We start from the raw sequence: 18023 nt of genomic DNA, 5'->3' as shown, positions 1-18023 counted from the left end.
ATGCGCCTCTTCACAAAGGTCTTTCTGTGTCTTCTGGTCATTGGTCTGGCCAAACTCAACGCCTACACCAAATCGTCACAAGTCACACCAGCCGAGTCGCACGTGCTCAAGACCATCACCTACGGCGTCGGGGCCGGCCTCCTCGTCAACACCGTTTGCGGCATCGCGGCCCCCAGCCTGGACCCGGACATCCCGGCGTCCGAGAGCTTCATGAGCTGCTCGCCTTTCGGCTTTGCCGGCTCCCTCATTGTCGCCAGAGTCTATGTATTTACGACTGGCGGTTGGGGCTTTGAGCAGTGGTGGTACGTGAACCAGCTGCCCCGGGTCGCAGAGAATGGTCTGCGTGACGCGCTCGGGTTCGCGCAGAGACCGCTGCCGAGCAAACCGGTGTTTCCGACCAAGCCGGGGGAGTTTACAGAGCGAGCCGAGTTATAGTTGTTCACTTGCTGGCCAATGAACTACACTATAGCCCAAAGTTGCGATCAAGGCTTGGGAAAATTACTGGGGTGGAACACGGAAGAAAATTCGGCACGATGGAAGCATTTCAATTTTTAGTAAAGTGGCCATGACTCGGCGTATGTCATGCTTCACTTTCTCTCAGATTGCAACGAGAAGGGAAACGCTTCATCTCATGTTTAACATTCCAAGAGTATACTCTGGAATTATCAGAAATTGCATAATGATACATGCTCCATCCTCGGGTATAATTTGGTCACGATATTCATGCTATAAGTGAGGCCTGTGCTTCGTTAAATCCTCTCTTAAGTCTAATCTAGATGATCAGCTAGTTCGTAGATGATCAAGATGTTGGACCAGATGGAGCAGCGACTGTCGCAGAGTCAGGGTTAGGCGTAAGAGTCGGAGTACCACCATAAGTCCTGAACTCTAGATCCGTGCGAAGCAAGTATTCGCTTTGCTCACCACATCCAGTCACCTTGAGAAAATCCTTCAACACATCTACCGCGTCCTGTTCACTGCCATTCTCTCCTAGTAAGCAACCATCGGCAATAGTGTCCAGCCTCGACCTGTTCTCATCTTCAAACAGCCACTCCAAGCTACGGACGCAAATGTTGGTCCAGTGGGCGATCCATTCTCCGTTGATGGACGCTCCCGCTTGACGGAACTGAATCGTGTGATCAACAACTAGATTGGCCAATTCCTGACTCTGCAAGTAGTCGGGATGATAGTTCTTGAAGTCAAAGGACAGCTGTTTCGCCGAGTGTTGCAGTAGACCGGATACTTGGGCCTCGGTCGTGCACTTTTTCAACTCTGCATCACCTTCTAGGAGCGTGATGCCCCGTCGGGGGGTAAACTCAGTCTTTTGGTCGTCGCCAAAGTTCTCTGCAGTCATTCCACGCCCCAAGGCCGACCACCTGCGCAATGGAAACGCGTTGCGCTGGTAACGTTGGGGACCATGAATCTGTAACATGATGCCCTCTGTGGCCCAGCAGAGACGGGCAACGTCGCGGAGCTCGTCGGCGGAGAATCGCTTCTTGGGCAGGCCCACGTTGACGTTGATTCCACAGCTGTCGTTGATGTGGATTCTGTAGTGCTTCTTGACCAGATTCCACACGGTGAACAGCTCGGCCCAGTCGCCGTTTCTCCTCGTCATGGCGGGCGTGGTGAGCCGGAGGGGCAGAGCGTGGATCTCGCCCGTGGCCATGTGCGCGTCTTCCTTGTCCAATGCGGCCGAGGGGTTGTATTCGAGTACCCAGTGGTGGTGTAACCGGTTATCCGTATTCGCTGCGAACCGCGGGAGGTTTGGGTCCTTGATTTCCGGCATGCCCGGCGGGAGCCGGGTGCGAGGCCCTCCATGAACGATGTCGACGCGGCGCGATTCCAAATCCTTCAACATTTCGTCAAAGCCATCCATGGCCCCTCCACCTCGACGGATGGGAATGTAATTCGGGTTATCAGGATCGAGACCGAGATCTTCAAAAGGCTGACCAGGTACGAGTGCGCGATGACGTGTGGGGAGAGTATAAGGAGCGCCTCTAAACCCTGTCAAGGAACTCTTGGGAATGCGTATCTGGGTACCCGGTATCAAGACATAGGGACATTCCTTGTCCTTGGTGGCATCATATGCTGGTGCTTCTCTGCAGAATGCAATGAACTCAATCTCTACCTCAAAGGTCATTGTTCCAGTCTTATCCTCGTCTTTTCTCTTGGCTGGTGGCGGCCGGCCTGTGAGGACTGCTGCTGGCGGTACGGGTTGTATTGGGTTTGCTGGGGACCTGGATGGATCCAGCGTCGGCTTTGTCTTTGCGATAGCATTCCTGCCTAGGGGCGGAGGCTTCGCAGTTGGATTAGTTCGATTAGACATCGTGAAGATTGCTTTTCAGCTACTGCAGTGGTTGGTTGTGGACTAGTAGGTATGCAAGTACTTTCTGTCAGTGCAAATAGTTGCGTGTTGATGTTTCTAGGGTCTGGTGACCAAGTTGTGCTTATTATATAGGCAATCATGCTCCCTGTCTTGATGTCAACTTCTTTGTTTTTTATTGGAGCCTAATCTATACACACAGTTTGTTCAGGAAAACAAAGCAGTTGTTGTCATACTTTGAAAACCTGTGGATAGAGGTTTTGCTGAGTCGATAGCTAGGAAGAAACATTGACAAATAAATTCTTCTGAAGTCTTCGTCAGGCTGTCATCATCTTTGTTAATACCAGGAAATCATTCGAATTGTTCTTCAATATGGATTCATGCAAGCTATCTCTTCTTCTCAAAAATATGGCGGCACCTTATACACCCCTTTGAGTTTGCGACCGTACAAACCTCCATGTTGTTGGGCTTGTATTGTGACTTCAAACATTTCCCCTATAAATCTATCTAGGACACAGCAAAGATGTGACAATAATCACATCAACTCGGCTAGTCACAGGAACAAATTTGTATGCATGACCTGCAAAGGCTTTCAATCCCACCATAGTCATTGCAGCGCGTTCGGCATGTGTACCAGCAATAGCTGTCCATCTCGGGGGAGCCGCAGCGTAGAACATGGCGAGTTGATACCGTATGTAGTTTACCGAGGCGACCAGCTCCGACTGATGAGATGATGGCAAAGAAATACACCAAATAAAGAGCCCCAAAGAACTAAAAGACATGGTATATCAGCCTACAAAGGAAACACAAAGAAAGGGGCGCTTTGATCTCAAGGAGTCTCTCACTCGCAGCATGTTGGCAATTTTTCAAAGAGTAAATGTCTGTATCGAGTAAGTGTTGTCAAGTTTTTATGACATTGATTTGATGTGTCAAAAAGAAACATGTTTGGGACGTCTGCTCGTTAGGTTAAAATACTTTGTCAATGTTGCGTGATTCACGTTTGGTGACATTGTTAGTAGTTGGAGAACGCGCTACCTTATCTACCATCGTGATGTCTGTCATTGTCAGGAACAGGACACAATCAAGATTCAAGCTGTGACGGAATGCGAGATGACTGATGTGCGGAATGTAGTCCGAATGGAGCCCCGATTTCACAATGCCCGAGGCTGAGTTGTTACGTCAAGATCCGAGGTGGCAGTTAGCTCGGAAGCATGGTGGACTCCTTCCCTTCCCCCCTCTTTACACAAATACATTGATTGCAGTCATTGTTCAGATACTTATCTGGAAGGGTAGTTTGTTGCTAGCCAATTCTATCATTGGGCTTCTATCCTGAATGTTGGAGACTTCTTCGGAAAGACTGCAATTTGTGACTTGTCCCACCGTGTTCACTATTGATATCCGCCTTAATGCGAAAATGGCTTCGACTTGAACTCTGCATCATCCTCCGGGAATCCAGGTACCGGCACACTCTGAAAGCGAGGCTCAAGATACCAAGCAGGGTCACCACCATATTCATCAGGTGTGACCCGGGTATGCGTGAGACTCCATCCATTGCCCAGCCACCGCATTTGATTCTCTCCCCCGCCGACGCTCTCCCACTCGTAGTCCTCCCATCTTGGAGCTCGCAACGCCTCAACGGCATGTAGCGCGCTTCCCGGCCAGAGTCCCGTGACTATATCCCCTGTCCCACCGGCGCTCTTGTACCAAGAGTTGCATTGATCCATGTATACAGTCCCCTTGAAGTACGTGTGACAGTAGTCGGACCAGTCAGCGACTCGTGCCTTTTTTATACTCATGGACGCATAGTCTTCTTTCTGGAGCTTCCGGATACATTTGACAATGTAATCGCCTTCGGACTCTAGAATTACGTTCAAGGAGCCAGCCCCAATGGCCGAGTTTGGTCCCAGCATGATGAAGAAATTGGGAAATCCATCGACAACGATAGATAGGTATGCTTCAGGAAATGGCGTGAACCTCTCCTTGAGTGTGATGCCGTTTCCTTTGACGTGGAAGGGAGGAGGAGCCGAAGCATTGAACCCGGTAGCACAAACAAGACAATCAAGATCGACATGTCTACCCCCTTTGAGCATGATGCCATTTTTGGTCACTTCCGAGATGGGGTCGGTAATGAAATCCACATTCGACTCGACAAGAGCCTCAAGATACCCGGGCCCAGGCGTAGGCCTTCTGCAACCGACGCCGAAAGAAGGTATGAGAAAGTCTGCGATCTCGGGTTTTGCGGACAGACGACCACTCATTGCCGCACGACAGAATTCAATGGCAGTGCGCTGCATATCTGTATCTTTCAAGGTTACAGCGTGAATTGTATTACCATCCGCTTCAATAGCCTTGCGAAAAGCAAGAAACTTTTCCGGCTGGGTTGCAAACTCGTTTCTCTGCTCTTTCGAGAATTCAAGCACTGCCGGATCCAATCCAAGCTTTTGCATAGTTACTGTACAAGTTAGTCGAATGAAATAAAAATATTCATATTTTCAGGCTTATTACCATCACCAAAAGGGTTTGTGATCCACGTCTTGCTCCTCACAAAACAGGAGAGCTGAGTCCCCTCGATTTTTCGAAGTTGTGGAACAATCTGAATCGCACTTGAGCCATTGCCGATGACCCCAATACTCTTGTTCTTGAAATCATAGTCCTCCTTCCACCGGGCAGAATGCATCACCTCGCCATCAAAGGTGTCTAGGCCAGGGATATTCGGCCAGGCCGGGTCGCTGAGGTTTCCTTTTGCGGAAATCAAAACATGTGCCTCATCTTTGAATACTTCGCCCGTCTCGAGACGGCGAATATCCAGGATCCATTTTTGAGATGAGGCATCCCATTCGCAGCTCAAAACCTCGTGTCGAAGTTTCACGAACCGCTTCACGCCGTACTTCTCGGCCACGCGATCCAGATAGGCATGTATCTCGGCCCGCGGAGCATAGAGATTGGACCAATCTGGATTTGGCTCAAAAGAGTACTGGTAGCTATGCGACGGTACATCACAGGCACAACCTAGACGCAAAATGTCAGTAGATGAAGACGTTTTACCGGCAATATGATGGTAAGTACGATACCTGGATATCTATTCACCCACCACGTCCCACCAACACCATCATTCTTGTCATAGATTTGAAGATCAATGTTTCGTAGCCGTTGTGGGATACGAATACCTAGATAGATGCCCGAGTATCCTGCACCGATCACACGTACCTTGAGCGTGCGCTGATTCTCAATGGGGTCGTCTTTCAACTTGAACGGTGGTGCAGATTGCATTGCTTCCATGTTGACAGAATTCGACCGCGCATGTACCTATTCCACTGATGTTTGAATCTGAAGTTTCCAACAATGAACAATGTCCCAGAATGAGAGTAAACCCGCCAACAGGCGCAAATGCGACCCCATCGACCCCCTAGGTAGATTTCCCCGCATCATGACCTTTCGGCACTTTGCATGTCCAGATCCCTGATTATCTCTGAGCTATCACATTATACACCTTCCGTGAGATGTTCCCGGAGAGGGGTTGCCCGCAAAACAATGAATCACTATTGCCTTTTCATTGATCAATTGCCGGCTTATAACCTCGGGCGTTTCCGCCATCGTCTCTGACGTGGATACGAAGATTTGGGCAAGAGGTCAAAACCAAAGCTGTCCATCAATGTTGGCGACGTTCCAAGGGATGAGTTGAACTAATGATTTCTTTGATAAAAAGAATCGTATTTGATTGCTTCGGTCACCTGATTACAAACTTGAGGACAGCTGATCCGAATTTTAAGGGTATACTGCCGATCGTGCTGTGCCTTGACCAGCACCAACCAAAACTAGGAGTAGTCAAGCAAGAATGAACTGTGAAGCCCCCTTACCCAGGAGGACCGTATCGAGTGCTCGCAGTTTTGGTCACAAAGAACAATGGTCGAGTGCTGACAACGGTGATGCATGCGGTCATGCAGTCGGGTGGTTTTGAACAATGCACCACACCATGTTGCCATATACTATTTAACTAAAGATATATCTGGATTGGGATGGGTGTCATCCAGCCACTGCCGAGATTCATATTATGGAGAGAGATTAGCAGACACCCATACACCCACACATATTTGAAAGACCAAGGTAGCAAAACTGCAAGGAAACGTAACGGCGCAGCGTAGGAAGGGGACATGACATCCCATAATAGGCTTGTGTAAACTACCTAGCTGAAAGACATGTCACTATGCGCCAGAACACCAATCAAACATCAGGAAGCTAGACCGTGGGGCTAAAGAACCATCTCTATGGGATTTCTCGAAAGCTTTCCCCTCCCCCTCAGCCCTCTTTTTTCCCTCCCTCGTGGGTGTTTAGACGGATGTCGGTCGAAATGCGCCAGGAGCTTCTGCGATTCATGGAATGAATGGAGCTGTCTAGGCGTCACAAGGGTCAACACTGACATCATTACCACATCTCGCCGTGTACCTCGAACGAGACAAACCGAATTCCATTTCGTGCAAAGGAACTGGTTAAACTGGCAAGCATTTTTTTTTTTTTTTTAAAGGTTTCGGCTCGGGCATACGTGGCAGCACAATGGGGAAAATTTAATGTTGGGATAGCGGCCGTGGTATGATGATCATACTCATTCCAAATACCCCGGCACGAAATGAAAGAAACGAAATGAAGGGAACGGCAGCGGCAGAAGAAAACGTGAGCCACGGGACTAAGCAGAATTTTCCTAGTAATAGAAAATGTCGTTCCATATTAGAGATTCTGGAACATTGTTCAATATCGAATGACAACAATGGGTAATCTGGTTTCTCAAGCCACAAGAGTCATATGACAGACGATGGCCGACAAGATGGCAGACGATGGCTCACGATGGCATACCATGGCACACGATAGCCAGGGCGGACCTCTTGATAGTAGGAAAGGACATTTTGGATGATGGCATTTGGTATTGGGACCATGAGCCTTGGGGCTTGCCTGGCACCACTTTTAGCGTCCGGGTGGTGTCCCGAAAGTGCTGATGGCCCCGATCTGAATTGCGCCTTTCGGGACCAGTAGTGCAAAATGGTACATGCAATCCCCCAGAGGTCCAAGTGCGTGTGTGTAGGTATTTCAGCTCTTGTTCACGATCAATTGTAATGGTGTAGCAACAGAGCCTGTGTAATTGTACCTGTTCTAATTATGGAAAGAAGGAGAAGTCACATATGCAAATGCATTGAACATGAACTCTAGGCCTGACGAGTCGGTAGGCTTGTATGTAATGTAGGTACAATTACAGATTACTGCCTTGTAAGTTCTTGAGCAATGTACTTTGTACTCGACCCAGCCCTGTGGAAATAGAGTGAGCAATTGAATGCCAGGGCCTGCCCAAGGTTCATTCGCGTGCCGCGCAATACACTACGCTACTTTTAACCTTGTGAGCGAAAATAAAATAAACAGAGGGAGGCCTGTCAATCACTTTAGGGAGCCCCTGTCAAAAAAAGAAGCAGCGCCTGACTCGGGGATCGTGGAATACTATGGCAAGTAATGGCTCTTTAATAATGGAGACGCAACAAGTCGGTAATGGTCGAATCCATCCCCAAAATCCATCCTGCATCTCGCTAATCACAGTCAATCAGTCTTTTCCCGAATGACTTGCCCATATTCTGACCAACAGGATGCAGTGAGACTCGAGGTTATCAACTCATACTCATCCCCCCTCCCAACCTCGGGATCAACTCGACGACTGCAAGACAGCGTCATCGCCATCACCTTCTGCCTCTAGCATTCCTCCCTTGAATGCCCTTGTCTCCCTAGCCAGGACTGATTCACAACACTGCAAGAATATTTCTATTTCAATGAAGATTCGAGAAGCAAAAGAAAGCTTTCATCTATCATGAACATCTGGTCCATATACCTACCAACAAACGTACCACCTGACTTTAAAGCTACATTTACCGACTGCAGTGTACCGCAATCTTGAACAGATATCTGTCCGGCAAGAAAGCGCATATCTAATTACTAGCCCTGGTCAATTGATAGCGAGAGACGATCCACCCTGCATTCAATTTTTTTGAGTTCAACGTTACAGTACATCACCGTGCATATCCAGAAGGCTGATCCCTCCCTCGTTGGCCCACCCCGCTGAGATTGATCAGACTAGGACTCCTGTTTGACATTTTGTTCCTGGAAAAGACTGGGAGCTGAAGCCTGGGGGTTGGAGTCGACCTTTCGGTTTTCGGTGCCGGCCCCGACAAGTAGAAATCATCAATCAATTGCTGGCACGATAACAGACGTGTCGCTGGCTGAAAAAGAAGAGGCAAGGAACTCGCTGATCACAACGCCCAACCACCTACAATACTTATTACAGTTTTGGGGACTTTGGTTGACGACGACGCCAAAGACATACGGACTACCCACGCCGTCCGTATTACATGGACTGCAACGTGTAAGACGGAACTCGGGCCACGATTATTGGTCGTCAGCCACTGACTAGGTGCACGAGACGACAACCACCATATGGTAACCTAGTAGTCACAACTGTTGCATGATACGACCTTCTACCTATTTCACAACATATCTAGACAAGGTATGTACCTGGAATTTTCTTCTGGGATTGATCGCAAAGACGCTCCCAATCCACTTTGCTTGTCCCTCGTGAGGATCAAAGTCCCGGCGCGCGAAGCAGCCACCAGCCCAGTCAAGCACAGGCCCGATCTTAAAGTAGTACTTTCGTGCTCGCGTCTTGCTGGTACGGAATATCGCCGCCACGGGTTCAAAAACTACGAATAGTATGGGCGGAGGGTCTTGATGAAACGTCCCTGAAAGCTGATCTAATTCTTGTACCGACAGTCGTCTACAAAATATCTGCAGATTTCATTGAAAATACAGAATACAACAATACTTGAATCTGTACTGACCTTTCCTGCATGTCTAAATTCAAGTAGTCGATCAGGTCCGAGAGCCCCGCGTACTATCATCGACCTCGTCATCGAACGCGAGTAATAAGAAGCTTTCAACTACAGCACATCTGCAACCGACCATCTTGTTACATACTAGATCCATTTTGCTTTTGCCGACAACTGCAGCTCACAAGCCTGCTAGCTATCATTTGGCTACATAGAGCAATTCATCTACTAAACCCCTCGGAGGCGCCCTAGGAAGCAGTCAATCTTCTGGGCGGGAGGCTAGCAAAGAAGGCTAATGAAATAGCTGCGGCGCTACCCCGTATCAATCCCGCCCAAGTGCAGCGCCTTCCAGCACCTTTCGATTTCGAACTCCCAATTGCCCCCCCGGCTAGGCCAGTCGCAGTTGTGAATCCCCGGTTCGAGTCCCAGGCAGGTTCCAGTACGGTGCCAGGTCCAGGTCAGGTCAGGTCAGGTCAGCAGCACCCAAAGGGAGAGAAAGCTCGAGGAGTCACAATTCAAGGTTGACAGACAGTCAGGAAGGACGAACTGTCCAACTTGTCCCACCCACACCTACTACACTACACCCACATCGTGCGCGCGCGCCGCACACATACGCACGCACGTACACTCACACTTGCAGAACACGCCCACGTCCACTCACTCGCATGCACAACCAAACGGATGCGGACGGAACCAGCCCACCTACCTATCCCATTCGCTACCCTACAGTAATTTACTACGACTATTGCTATTACTACCTGCTCTCCTCAGCCACTGATTTCTCCGTATCCAGTACCACCTATTGTTGGCTCCGCCCCTCTTAAAAAAAAATCCCCTCCAAAACCGTAATCGCAGACGCAAGTCTGGTCCCTCGGCCGGTAACTTAGTCAGAACAGCAGAAAGCAGCAAGCAAAGCAAGCAGCGCGGGATTCCAGTCCGGCCCAGGTCCAGGTCCAGGTCCAGGTCCAGTCTCTTCTGCTGCCTCTGCTGGGCTGTGGGAAGCCTGCCCTGTTTGTTTGCCGTTTTGTTCTCGACATTTGGAATCCCACGCCCCCGAAAGCCGACAATGACCAGCAGCAGCAGACCACCCCCGACCCTGCCCCAGGACGCTTTCGTGGATCGCAGCAGGAGTACCAGGCTTGCACCCGACGCCCTCCCGTTACTAAACTCTCCCGATCCGGCTGTCCTAGGCCAAACCGTCGAGGACATTAATCGCCGTAACATCCACACCAACCAATCTCTTCCTCTGTCGTCCTACGCCAACTTCCACCATGGCCATGTTGAACAACAACCTTTGCCTGCTGCTGGTGGTGACACCATGAGCCCAAAGCCACCGACACACCTTGTTGCTCAACACCAATTCCAATCCCACACTATTGCGCCGTCGCCGCCTTTATCCGAAATTGTCGCCGCCGAGAATCCCATTCCACTATACAGCGAAAGACTGCACAAGTCTCCTCCTTCTTCGGCCGATTTGGACGGGAGAAAGAGCCCTCTCCAGATCACGACCGACGTTCGACCTTCTATGCCTAGTCGTAACGACAGCGCCAACAGCTACGTGCACAGCAATCTCACTCCCTCGGGCTACAATCCTCCTGGAGGCCTGTCAGTCCAGCGCAAGACCTCGTCGTCGAGTCTCAGGCCTATATCGCGAACACCCTCGGTCAAGCAGGCAATAGCCAATAGTATTGGCTCTGCTTCCAGTTCGGCAGTCCCGAGTCCTCTCATTGCTGCCATGGGCGATCTCACACCACTACCGTCACCTCTGCTTATGGGTGATTCACCTGGACCTTGGAGACGACTCGGTGCTCGACCACCTTCGCGCGAGGCAGCTCACACCGCGACCATGCCCGACTCTGTATTTGTCACGACCAATGGCGAGTCTGTGGCTGCAGCGCTGGCGAACCAGACGAAACGGAAAGCATACGTTGGTCTGAAAGGGGCAGAAGGCACGGCTGGCGAGCACACACATGGGCGCAATCGAAGTGTTAGCGAGTATATACCGGATCCCATGGCAGTACCCAAGAGGCAAACTACAGTATCCGGATCGCACGCCCGGGCCGAGTCTGGTCGGACTGCAACCACCGAAAATCCTCTTCGGCGCGAACCAAACCTTGGGGCCGCGCGCGGCCTGGTTCCCGCGCAACAGCCTCCAACCCCACCACCGAGCGAATCATCGCATAGTAACGACGGCTCTGTGAGCCAGTCTAAAGCTCCAAAAGCAGAGTACTTTGAGGCGTATGGGCGACATGATAATAAACTCAGGAGATGGCGCGCCATTAAGCAGCTCGGCGAAGGCACATTTAGTAGAGTGGTGTTGGCGACCAGTCAAGTGAACATTGACGACCACGACACCACGAAATCTCTCATTGCTACGGAACCAGATCTCAAAACTCTAGTAGCTGTCAAGGTTTGCGAACATGGCCCCCGAGGCGGCGCGTCAGAAGACCGAATCGAGATGAGCCTGAAACGAGAACTTGAAATTATGCAAACATTGCATCACCCGTCCTTGGTTCACTTGAAAGCCTGGAACATAGAGCAGACCCGCGCATTACTGGTCCTCAGCTACTGTCCAGGTGGTGACCTATTCGACCTAGCTGCTCGGCACAAAGAGCTACTCACACCCTCACTACTGACCAGAATCTTTGCCGAGCTTGTTGGCGCTGTCCAATACCTTCATGATCGACGGATAGTGCACCGGGATATCAAGCTAGAAAGTAGGTGCATGCTGTTGGCTTGTTTTCAAGTGGAAACACTTTCGATTTGCGATTCTCCTTTTTGCTCAACCTCCTTTTCTCATGTGATGGCCCCTCTCGTTACTAACCATGGTTATTTTAGACGTTCTTGTGAATGTTCCTGTAGAACAACTAGCAAACCCAAATCAGGACTGGGCTACATATCCCGATTCGGTCATTACATTGACAGACCTGGGACTTTCTCGCCGTGTGGCAGATGACGAAAAACTAGAGACTCGATGTGGCTCTGATGATTATGCTGCACCCGAAGTCATTCTAGGGCAGCCATACGACGGGAAAGCGATTGATGCCTGGTCCATGGGAGTCCTCCTTTACGCACTTCTAGAAGCGCGCCTACCTTTTGATCCACCCCCTGGAGCCAGCGATGCGCTCAGGATGCGTAGTCGTACAAGCCACAGGATCGCTCGAGTGGATTGGCGGTGGATAAAATACGCCGGCGACGACGGCGATCACGAAGGTGACGAGGCCAAGTTCGAAGCAGTGGGTCTCAAGGGTGCCATGGAGGTCACCGAAGGCCTGCTCAAGCGAGCCAGGAGCCGGTGGACACTGGACAAAGTCGCTTCCATGGAATGGGTGCGCAATGGAATCCAGGTTGAAGGCGGACCAAAGTTCAAAGAGGAGGCAGAAGCTGAAGAGGTTTCATGACGCGAACTGAGGTGAGAGGACACGATTTGTTACGACTTTTTTATTGTAAAAAAAGATATCCATATTTGGTGATGGGGCCATGCCTTGTACAATCATTGTTCATCGCGGTTGGAGACAACTTTGGTCTCCATCATTTTCTTCATTCTTTTGCTTCTTTTTTCCCTTTCTTTTTGCTCTCAGCTCTCAAGCGTGGGGCTGTATTACTGACACTATTTTTTTTCTTTCACTTCAACTACCCTCACCGTTTCTTCTTCTTTCTTTCTCGAATAGCTATACAGGAATAGAATAGCGGGTCTTTGGAGGTGGGGGACTAGAACTTGAGAATACATGAAACAGCGTCAGCGATGGCGTTCTTGGGTCTGGCATAGCGTGTGCATAAGATCCGTAAAAAGGTCACTTGGATCAATCAAAGTTTATTTGTCATTGTCTTCTGCTTGCAGTTGACAGATATATCCTGTTTCACTGTCTTGCTGTACGCTTGTGTCGAGCTTGACACGGGGTCCATATCCGACGTCTGATTTCGTCCTGGACATGGTTGTCTATAGAAGCGGTTTGTGATGTGATGTCTACGCGTCATCCTTCTTGCCCCGGCCTTCAGTCGAGGTGGAAGGATTTGTCGTCGGAAGCGTCATCTTTGTTTCTTCCTTTTGGCGAATCTTTGCCCAGGCATATACCAAACCACTGATGAAACCCAAAACTATAGCCGACACGCTACCGAATGTAATCGGAGCATTGAAGAATATGAGACCACTGATGGCAATGGGCAGTTTGTTGAGCGCACCGACCATGGAGTATGTCGTTGAAGTAGTGACGCGAATGCACCAGGCCGAGCAATATGAGATAAAGATGGCTCCGAGACCCGAGTAGATCATACCAATCATCATGGCGTTGCGAGATTCCAAGGGAAAGTTTCGGGCCACGTTCTCACTGGACCAATCTTCGGTCAGGACGGTTCCAACCACCAGGACGGGAATAGTCAATGCATTGTTGTAGAACATTGCTTCATCAATATATCAGCACCTATTGTTTCTATACTTGCCAGACTTGAGCTGGGGAAGGAAAACTTACTGTCCCAATCGCTGAAACCCATGCTCTTGATGCGACGACGCATACCGAGGACAAAGGCGGCGGCGCAAAAGACATTCATGCCCATCCAGGCATAGCCGGCATTGAGGGTGGACACGGTGGCCGAGGCCTGCGAGGCGTTGCCGCTGGCCTCGGCGACGGCGGCCTGGATATCGGCCCAGGCGGCGATGACGGAGCTCAGAACAATGAGGCCAAAGGCCAAGAGCATGAGCGAGGTCATGCGCCCGCCGAACCACAGGACCTCGCCATAGGCAATGACGATGATGGTCAGGTTCTTGAAAATGGTGAAGACGGGCACCGAGAGGAATTGTAGCGCCTTGTTGCCCGTGTAGATTTGCCCCACGAGCAGGACGGAGATGGTAAACCCTATTTTTATTGACTAGTTAATAACTTGATGTGTATAGCATTGGGAGAAAAAAATACATACATCTCTGGGCTTTCCCAACATCAAAGGGTGCAAGGTCTTTGATGAGACCGGCTTGTTTGCATATAATGATGGCTACACTGCACACAATGGACTAATCCAAGTGGTCAGTCATCAAGTCGCATCTCACCAGAACTGCGATCGGCAATAGCCAGACTTACCTGAACCGCAAGGTAGAAAAAGTGCAGATTCCAAAACGTTCCAGACACGACGTATTTGTTGATCAATGTCATGCTAATGGACGCGAGACAATATGCCATTATCGAAGCGCCAGGGTTATTGCCCAGCTTGCTCAATGAGCCGGGACCACTGTCATGGCGACTCATCTTGGGTGCGTCCTTTTTTTTTTTTTTGTTTTCAAAATATCCAGACCCTTTCTCTCATCAGATTCGAGAAGCCAGCAGGGTAATCAGTAAGCGAAACCCCCCTTTTTTGAAAAGGTGCGTGCTTGGTTACAAGCCCACGAGTGAGGGACTTGTGTGTGTGTCGGGTGTCCTTAAGAAAAAAGAATTAAAAGGTACGAATCGAGCAAAAGATGACGCCTGAGAAGAGAACGACGAGCAAAAAAGATGATATACGAGACAAGTGATTAATCTCTCCTTGCGACGTGTTTCTCTCTGCAGCTTTTCGCGTTATGTCTCTGATCTCCTCCCACCTTAGTGTAGTGTGGCGCAGTTCGGATAAAAAGCATCCCAATCCAGACGGGGCTTGCGGCAGGCAGTCAGACGCCGCCATTTTTGATTGCCCATTTCGCTTGTTGCACCACCTTGCATACATTAGATAATCACGACATGATTGGCTCGATTATCCCTTGTCGTGACATCTTGATAGAGAGCGGGAAAAAGAAGAAGAAAACAAGGCTTATCTTTTCAATTCGAGTGCAACAAAAGTAATTCATCAGTACTTTGCTTTGCAGATCCGAGCATCACTTTTTTCAATGTCAAGAACTTTAGTGGCTTAGTCATAAATTAAAGCACGCCCGGCTCGATTCCAAAAAGAGCTGCCTTGGCGCTTTTTTTTTCAAACTGTATTTGTTTGCGCTGGGTGGTGGGAAAAAGGACGGATGGATCGTTGAGCTACCCAGTAGTGGTGACAAGTCTGTTGTAGGCTTAAGCGCCTCACAGGCTTGAAACTTGAACTTGCTCATCCCCCCGGGACTACTAAACGGCTTACTTTTCCAAGGGCCTTTTCGAATATTGGCTCTGCCAAGGGCGGCTTCTTCCTGACGGGACTGCAATGGTCGCTTTAGGAAAATGTCGAGAAGAAAGAGATTTCAATTCTCGATATATCTATCTTTTATCAACGACATGGCCAAGTTGGTTTATCGTATTCTCCATAACTTTTACACAGTTGAGCATTTCCAAGACCATGAGCCATTCCTGAGGTATATAATATATTCACAGTTGGACCCTGACGAATTAATCAGCAGGTGTAGTGACTGGATTACCGGCCGGATCAATGATACTTTGCACTCGTTCAGACTACTAGGCAGTGCCCCTTTTCATATGTGGCCCATCTGACAGTGGTCCTAGGGCACCTTGTACGTGGTTAGCTGAGGATAGTTGACGTATTGCCCGTGAATACCCAATCTGCTTTGTCATCTCGCGTGCTAAACCAGCATCCTGGGTCAAGAAACGCCATAGGATCTTGTTTCTGGGTGTAGTCTCTCCGGATTTTACATTCGAAACTCTAACTCCGTAGCCGTAGACTAACCATGAATAGTCTCCGGACCTCTTCTCGAGTCCGTCCGGCCATGCCACTAGTGACAGATTCTCTTGAATGACGGCTGATAAATCGCAAGAGCATGCAGTCACTAGACAGGCACGTCGGACTGTTGAAATCTGCGACTGCCAAGTCCATCATGAACCCTTGGGGACCCTTTACGTTACGTGACGATCGACCTGGTTGTGTATAGCTACTACTGACTAATAAGCACTAGATATTAGAAGTTGTAGTTAGTGCTCTCATCAGGCCCTAGCATCCGTCCCTACCGACTTGACTCGATATTGACACCTTTGAGAGGCTGCTCCATGACGAACCACGTTGTCCCGAGATACAATTGTGGTTTCTGATCTGGCTATAAAGGTTTGACCAGTGTCCGGTTGGCTCCGTGGAAACTTTCCCAATCATCATCCATTCTTGCAGTTTAAACCTTCTCTATAATCTTTCACCAACTACACTCTGTCCTCCTATATACAAACATCTATTTGCTTCCATCACAGACTACAACAATGGCTGACAAACCATACTTGGAGCAGCCTGAACTGCACGCCAAAGCACCATTTCGTGCTGCTTTGCTGACATACCCTGGTAACCTCAGAGAAGCGCTCCGTCAAGCTCAAGAGGATCCAACAAAAACATTACTTGGTGTCGCTCATGGAATCCCCAGTGTTTTTGTCACAAAGGTAAGTTTAATCGGCCATGAGCATCAGCGACATATCGTACTCACAGATAAAATCCAGGTCATGGCATCGACTAAACCCGACTTTATCTGGATAGACGTCGAGCATGGCATGTTTGATAGATTAACCTTGCACGAGTAAGCCGGATCCAATTTGAGACAATTCGTCGTCATGAAAGCACTAACAAACATGGCGAAAAAAGTGCTATACACGCTGCACAGCATCACTCTGAAGGAAAGACCATGGTTGTCGTTCGTGTACCGAAGCACGACGAGGTCAGCCTGTCCACGGCACTCGACGCTGGTGCTGCTGGCATTGTTATTCCTCACGTTGAGAGCGCGGACGAGGTCAGACACTTTATCAAGGAGTGCTACTACCGTATGAACAATCATGAAATTTGCTTCACTTGATTTATCCACTGACCCATCTGTCCAGCCCCCATTGGTCAACGTTCCTTTAGCCCCTGGACGTTCACACCGGGTATCTCGGACGCTTCTCTCTACAGCGGTGACCCGTTCAACATGCAGAGTTCCAACCGCCACATTGTGCTCATTCCGCAAATCGAGAGCGTCAAGGGCGTGGAGAATGTCGAGGAGATTGCCGCCTGCGAGGGCATCTCGGGCCTCATGTTTGGCCCCGGCGACTTCATGGCCGACGCCGGCATCCCCCTCAAGCTGGGCGGTCCGCCGCACCCCGGTCTGATGGAGGCCATGGGCAAGTTTGGCGCGGCAGCTGCCAAGAACAATCTGCCGCTTTTTGGGTAAGTCATTTCCACACGGATACTTCCTCAAAGGAGAGAGATAATATGCTAATACCGTCTCAAAAGTGGTGCACAAACGCCTGACATGGTTCCCATGATGATCAAGTCGGGATACAGAGCCCTTGCGGTCACTTTTGATGTATGGGGTATCGCCAATATGGTCAAGGATGGAATGACCAAGGCGAGGGCGTTGGCACAAAGCGTCAATGATCCCCCGAGTGAGGAAAAGGAGGTCACTTTGATGCGAAAGAGTAATTTCACAGAATAATGAATGTATTAATATCACAAGAGCTAGATGTATAGAATAGACTCAAGCATTCTCGAATTCCAGACTCGATACGCTGTCATGGTGTTTGAAGCGCTCTTTGTGTTCCACAAGCAGACCTAGGACTGTTACCCCCTCAAGGTAGCATTATAAATACTAGATATTTCGGTTATGACTCAATTTATTTCCGAGCAGTAATCACTTTACCAAAACTTACACTATAACGAGGAGTCAATGATGCGGGAGCGTTGCGACTGCACATTGAAGTGGCCAACGGGCTCAGCATGATATGGCTTCGGGGTCCAGATACTTCAATCAATCGAGAGGCATCTATCACAGATTCCATACATTTCTTCAAACCTGAGCTGTTTTTCGCAGACAAGACAGTCTGGACCCGTTTGGCAACCAGCCAAGCCAGCGTCAAGGTGTTGCTTTTCAACCTGCTCTACTTCTTCAGGGTCCCAATCTAGTCCTGGAGTACTGTAAAAGGACTTGGCATCAAATGGACCAC

General features: G+C 49.5%; 6 protein-coding genes across 6 annotated transcripts; 3 read left to right on the top strand and 3 right to left on the bottom strand.

The window, feature by feature from the left end:
* PFICI_11189 (uncharacterized protein) lies at window positions 1-435 on the top strand (the record flags this gene model as incomplete). Its single annotated transcript, XM_007839770.1, has 1 exon — window positions 1-435. The coding sequence occupies one exon, from the start codon at window positions 1-3 to the stop codon at window positions 433-435; it is 435 nt and encodes a 144-aa protein (XP_007837961.1).
* Window positions 436-799: 364 nt separating this feature from the next.
* On the bottom strand, window positions 800-2323 carry PFICI_11188 (uncharacterized protein; the record flags this gene model as incomplete). The annotated part of the gene is made up of 1 exon (XM_007839769.1): window positions 800-2323. One exon carries the CDS (start codon window positions 2321-2323, stop codon window positions 800-802), a length of 1524 nt encoding a protein of 507 aa, XP_007837960.1.
* A 1400-nt stretch (window positions 2324-3723) lies between these two features.
* On the bottom strand, window positions 3724-5599 carry PFICI_11187 (uncharacterized protein; the record flags this gene model as incomplete). The annotated part of the gene is made up of 3 exons (XM_007839768.1): window positions 3724-4772; window positions 4826-5329; window positions 5392-5599. 3 exons carry the CDS (start codon window positions 5597-5599, stop codon window positions 3724-3726), a joined length of 1761 nt encoding a protein of 586 aa, XP_007837959.1.
* A 4641-nt stretch (window positions 5600-10240) lies between these two features.
* On the top strand, window positions 10241-12575 carry PFICI_11186 (uncharacterized protein; the record flags this gene model as incomplete). Its single annotated transcript, XM_007839767.1, has 2 exons — window positions 10241-11891; window positions 12013-12575. The coding sequence occupies 2 exons, from the start codon at window positions 10241-10243 to the stop codon at window positions 12573-12575; spliced, it is 2214 nt and encodes a 737-aa protein (XP_007837958.1).
* Window positions 12576-13141: 566 nt separating this feature from the next.
* Window positions 13142-14411, bottom strand: PFICI_11185 (GDP-mannose transporter; the record flags this gene model as incomplete). Its single annotated transcript, XM_007839766.1, has 4 exons — window positions 13142-13575; window positions 13644-14027; window positions 14089-14179; window positions 14247-14411. 4 exons carry the CDS (start codon window positions 14409-14411, stop codon window positions 13142-13144), a joined length of 1074 nt encoding a protein of 357 aa, XP_007837957.1.
* Window positions 14412-16316: 1905 nt separating this feature from the next.
* Window positions 16317-17635, top strand: PFICI_11184 (uncharacterized protein; the record flags this gene model as incomplete). Its single annotated transcript, XM_007839765.1, has 6 exons — window positions 16317-16490; window positions 16548-16624; window positions 16690-16865; window positions 16923-17247; window positions 17314-17498; window positions 17556-17635. The coding sequence occupies 6 exons, from the start codon at window positions 16317-16319 to the stop codon at window positions 17633-17635; spliced, it is 1017 nt and encodes a 338-aa protein (XP_007837956.1).
* Between the last annotated feature and the right edge of the window lie 388 nt (window positions 17636-18023).

Source organism: Pestalotiopsis fici (assembly GCF_000516985.1).
Source record: "Pestalotiopsis fici W106-1 unplaced genomic scaffold PFICI_Scf_8, whole genome shotgun sequence".
NCBI classification, from domain to species: Eukaryota; Fungi; Ascomycota; class Sordariomycetes; order Amphisphaeriales; family Sporocadaceae; genus Pestalotiopsis; species Pestalotiopsis fici.
The sequence above is the reverse complement of the archived record's forward strand: the minus strand, read 5'-3'. Positions and strand labels throughout refer to the sequence as shown.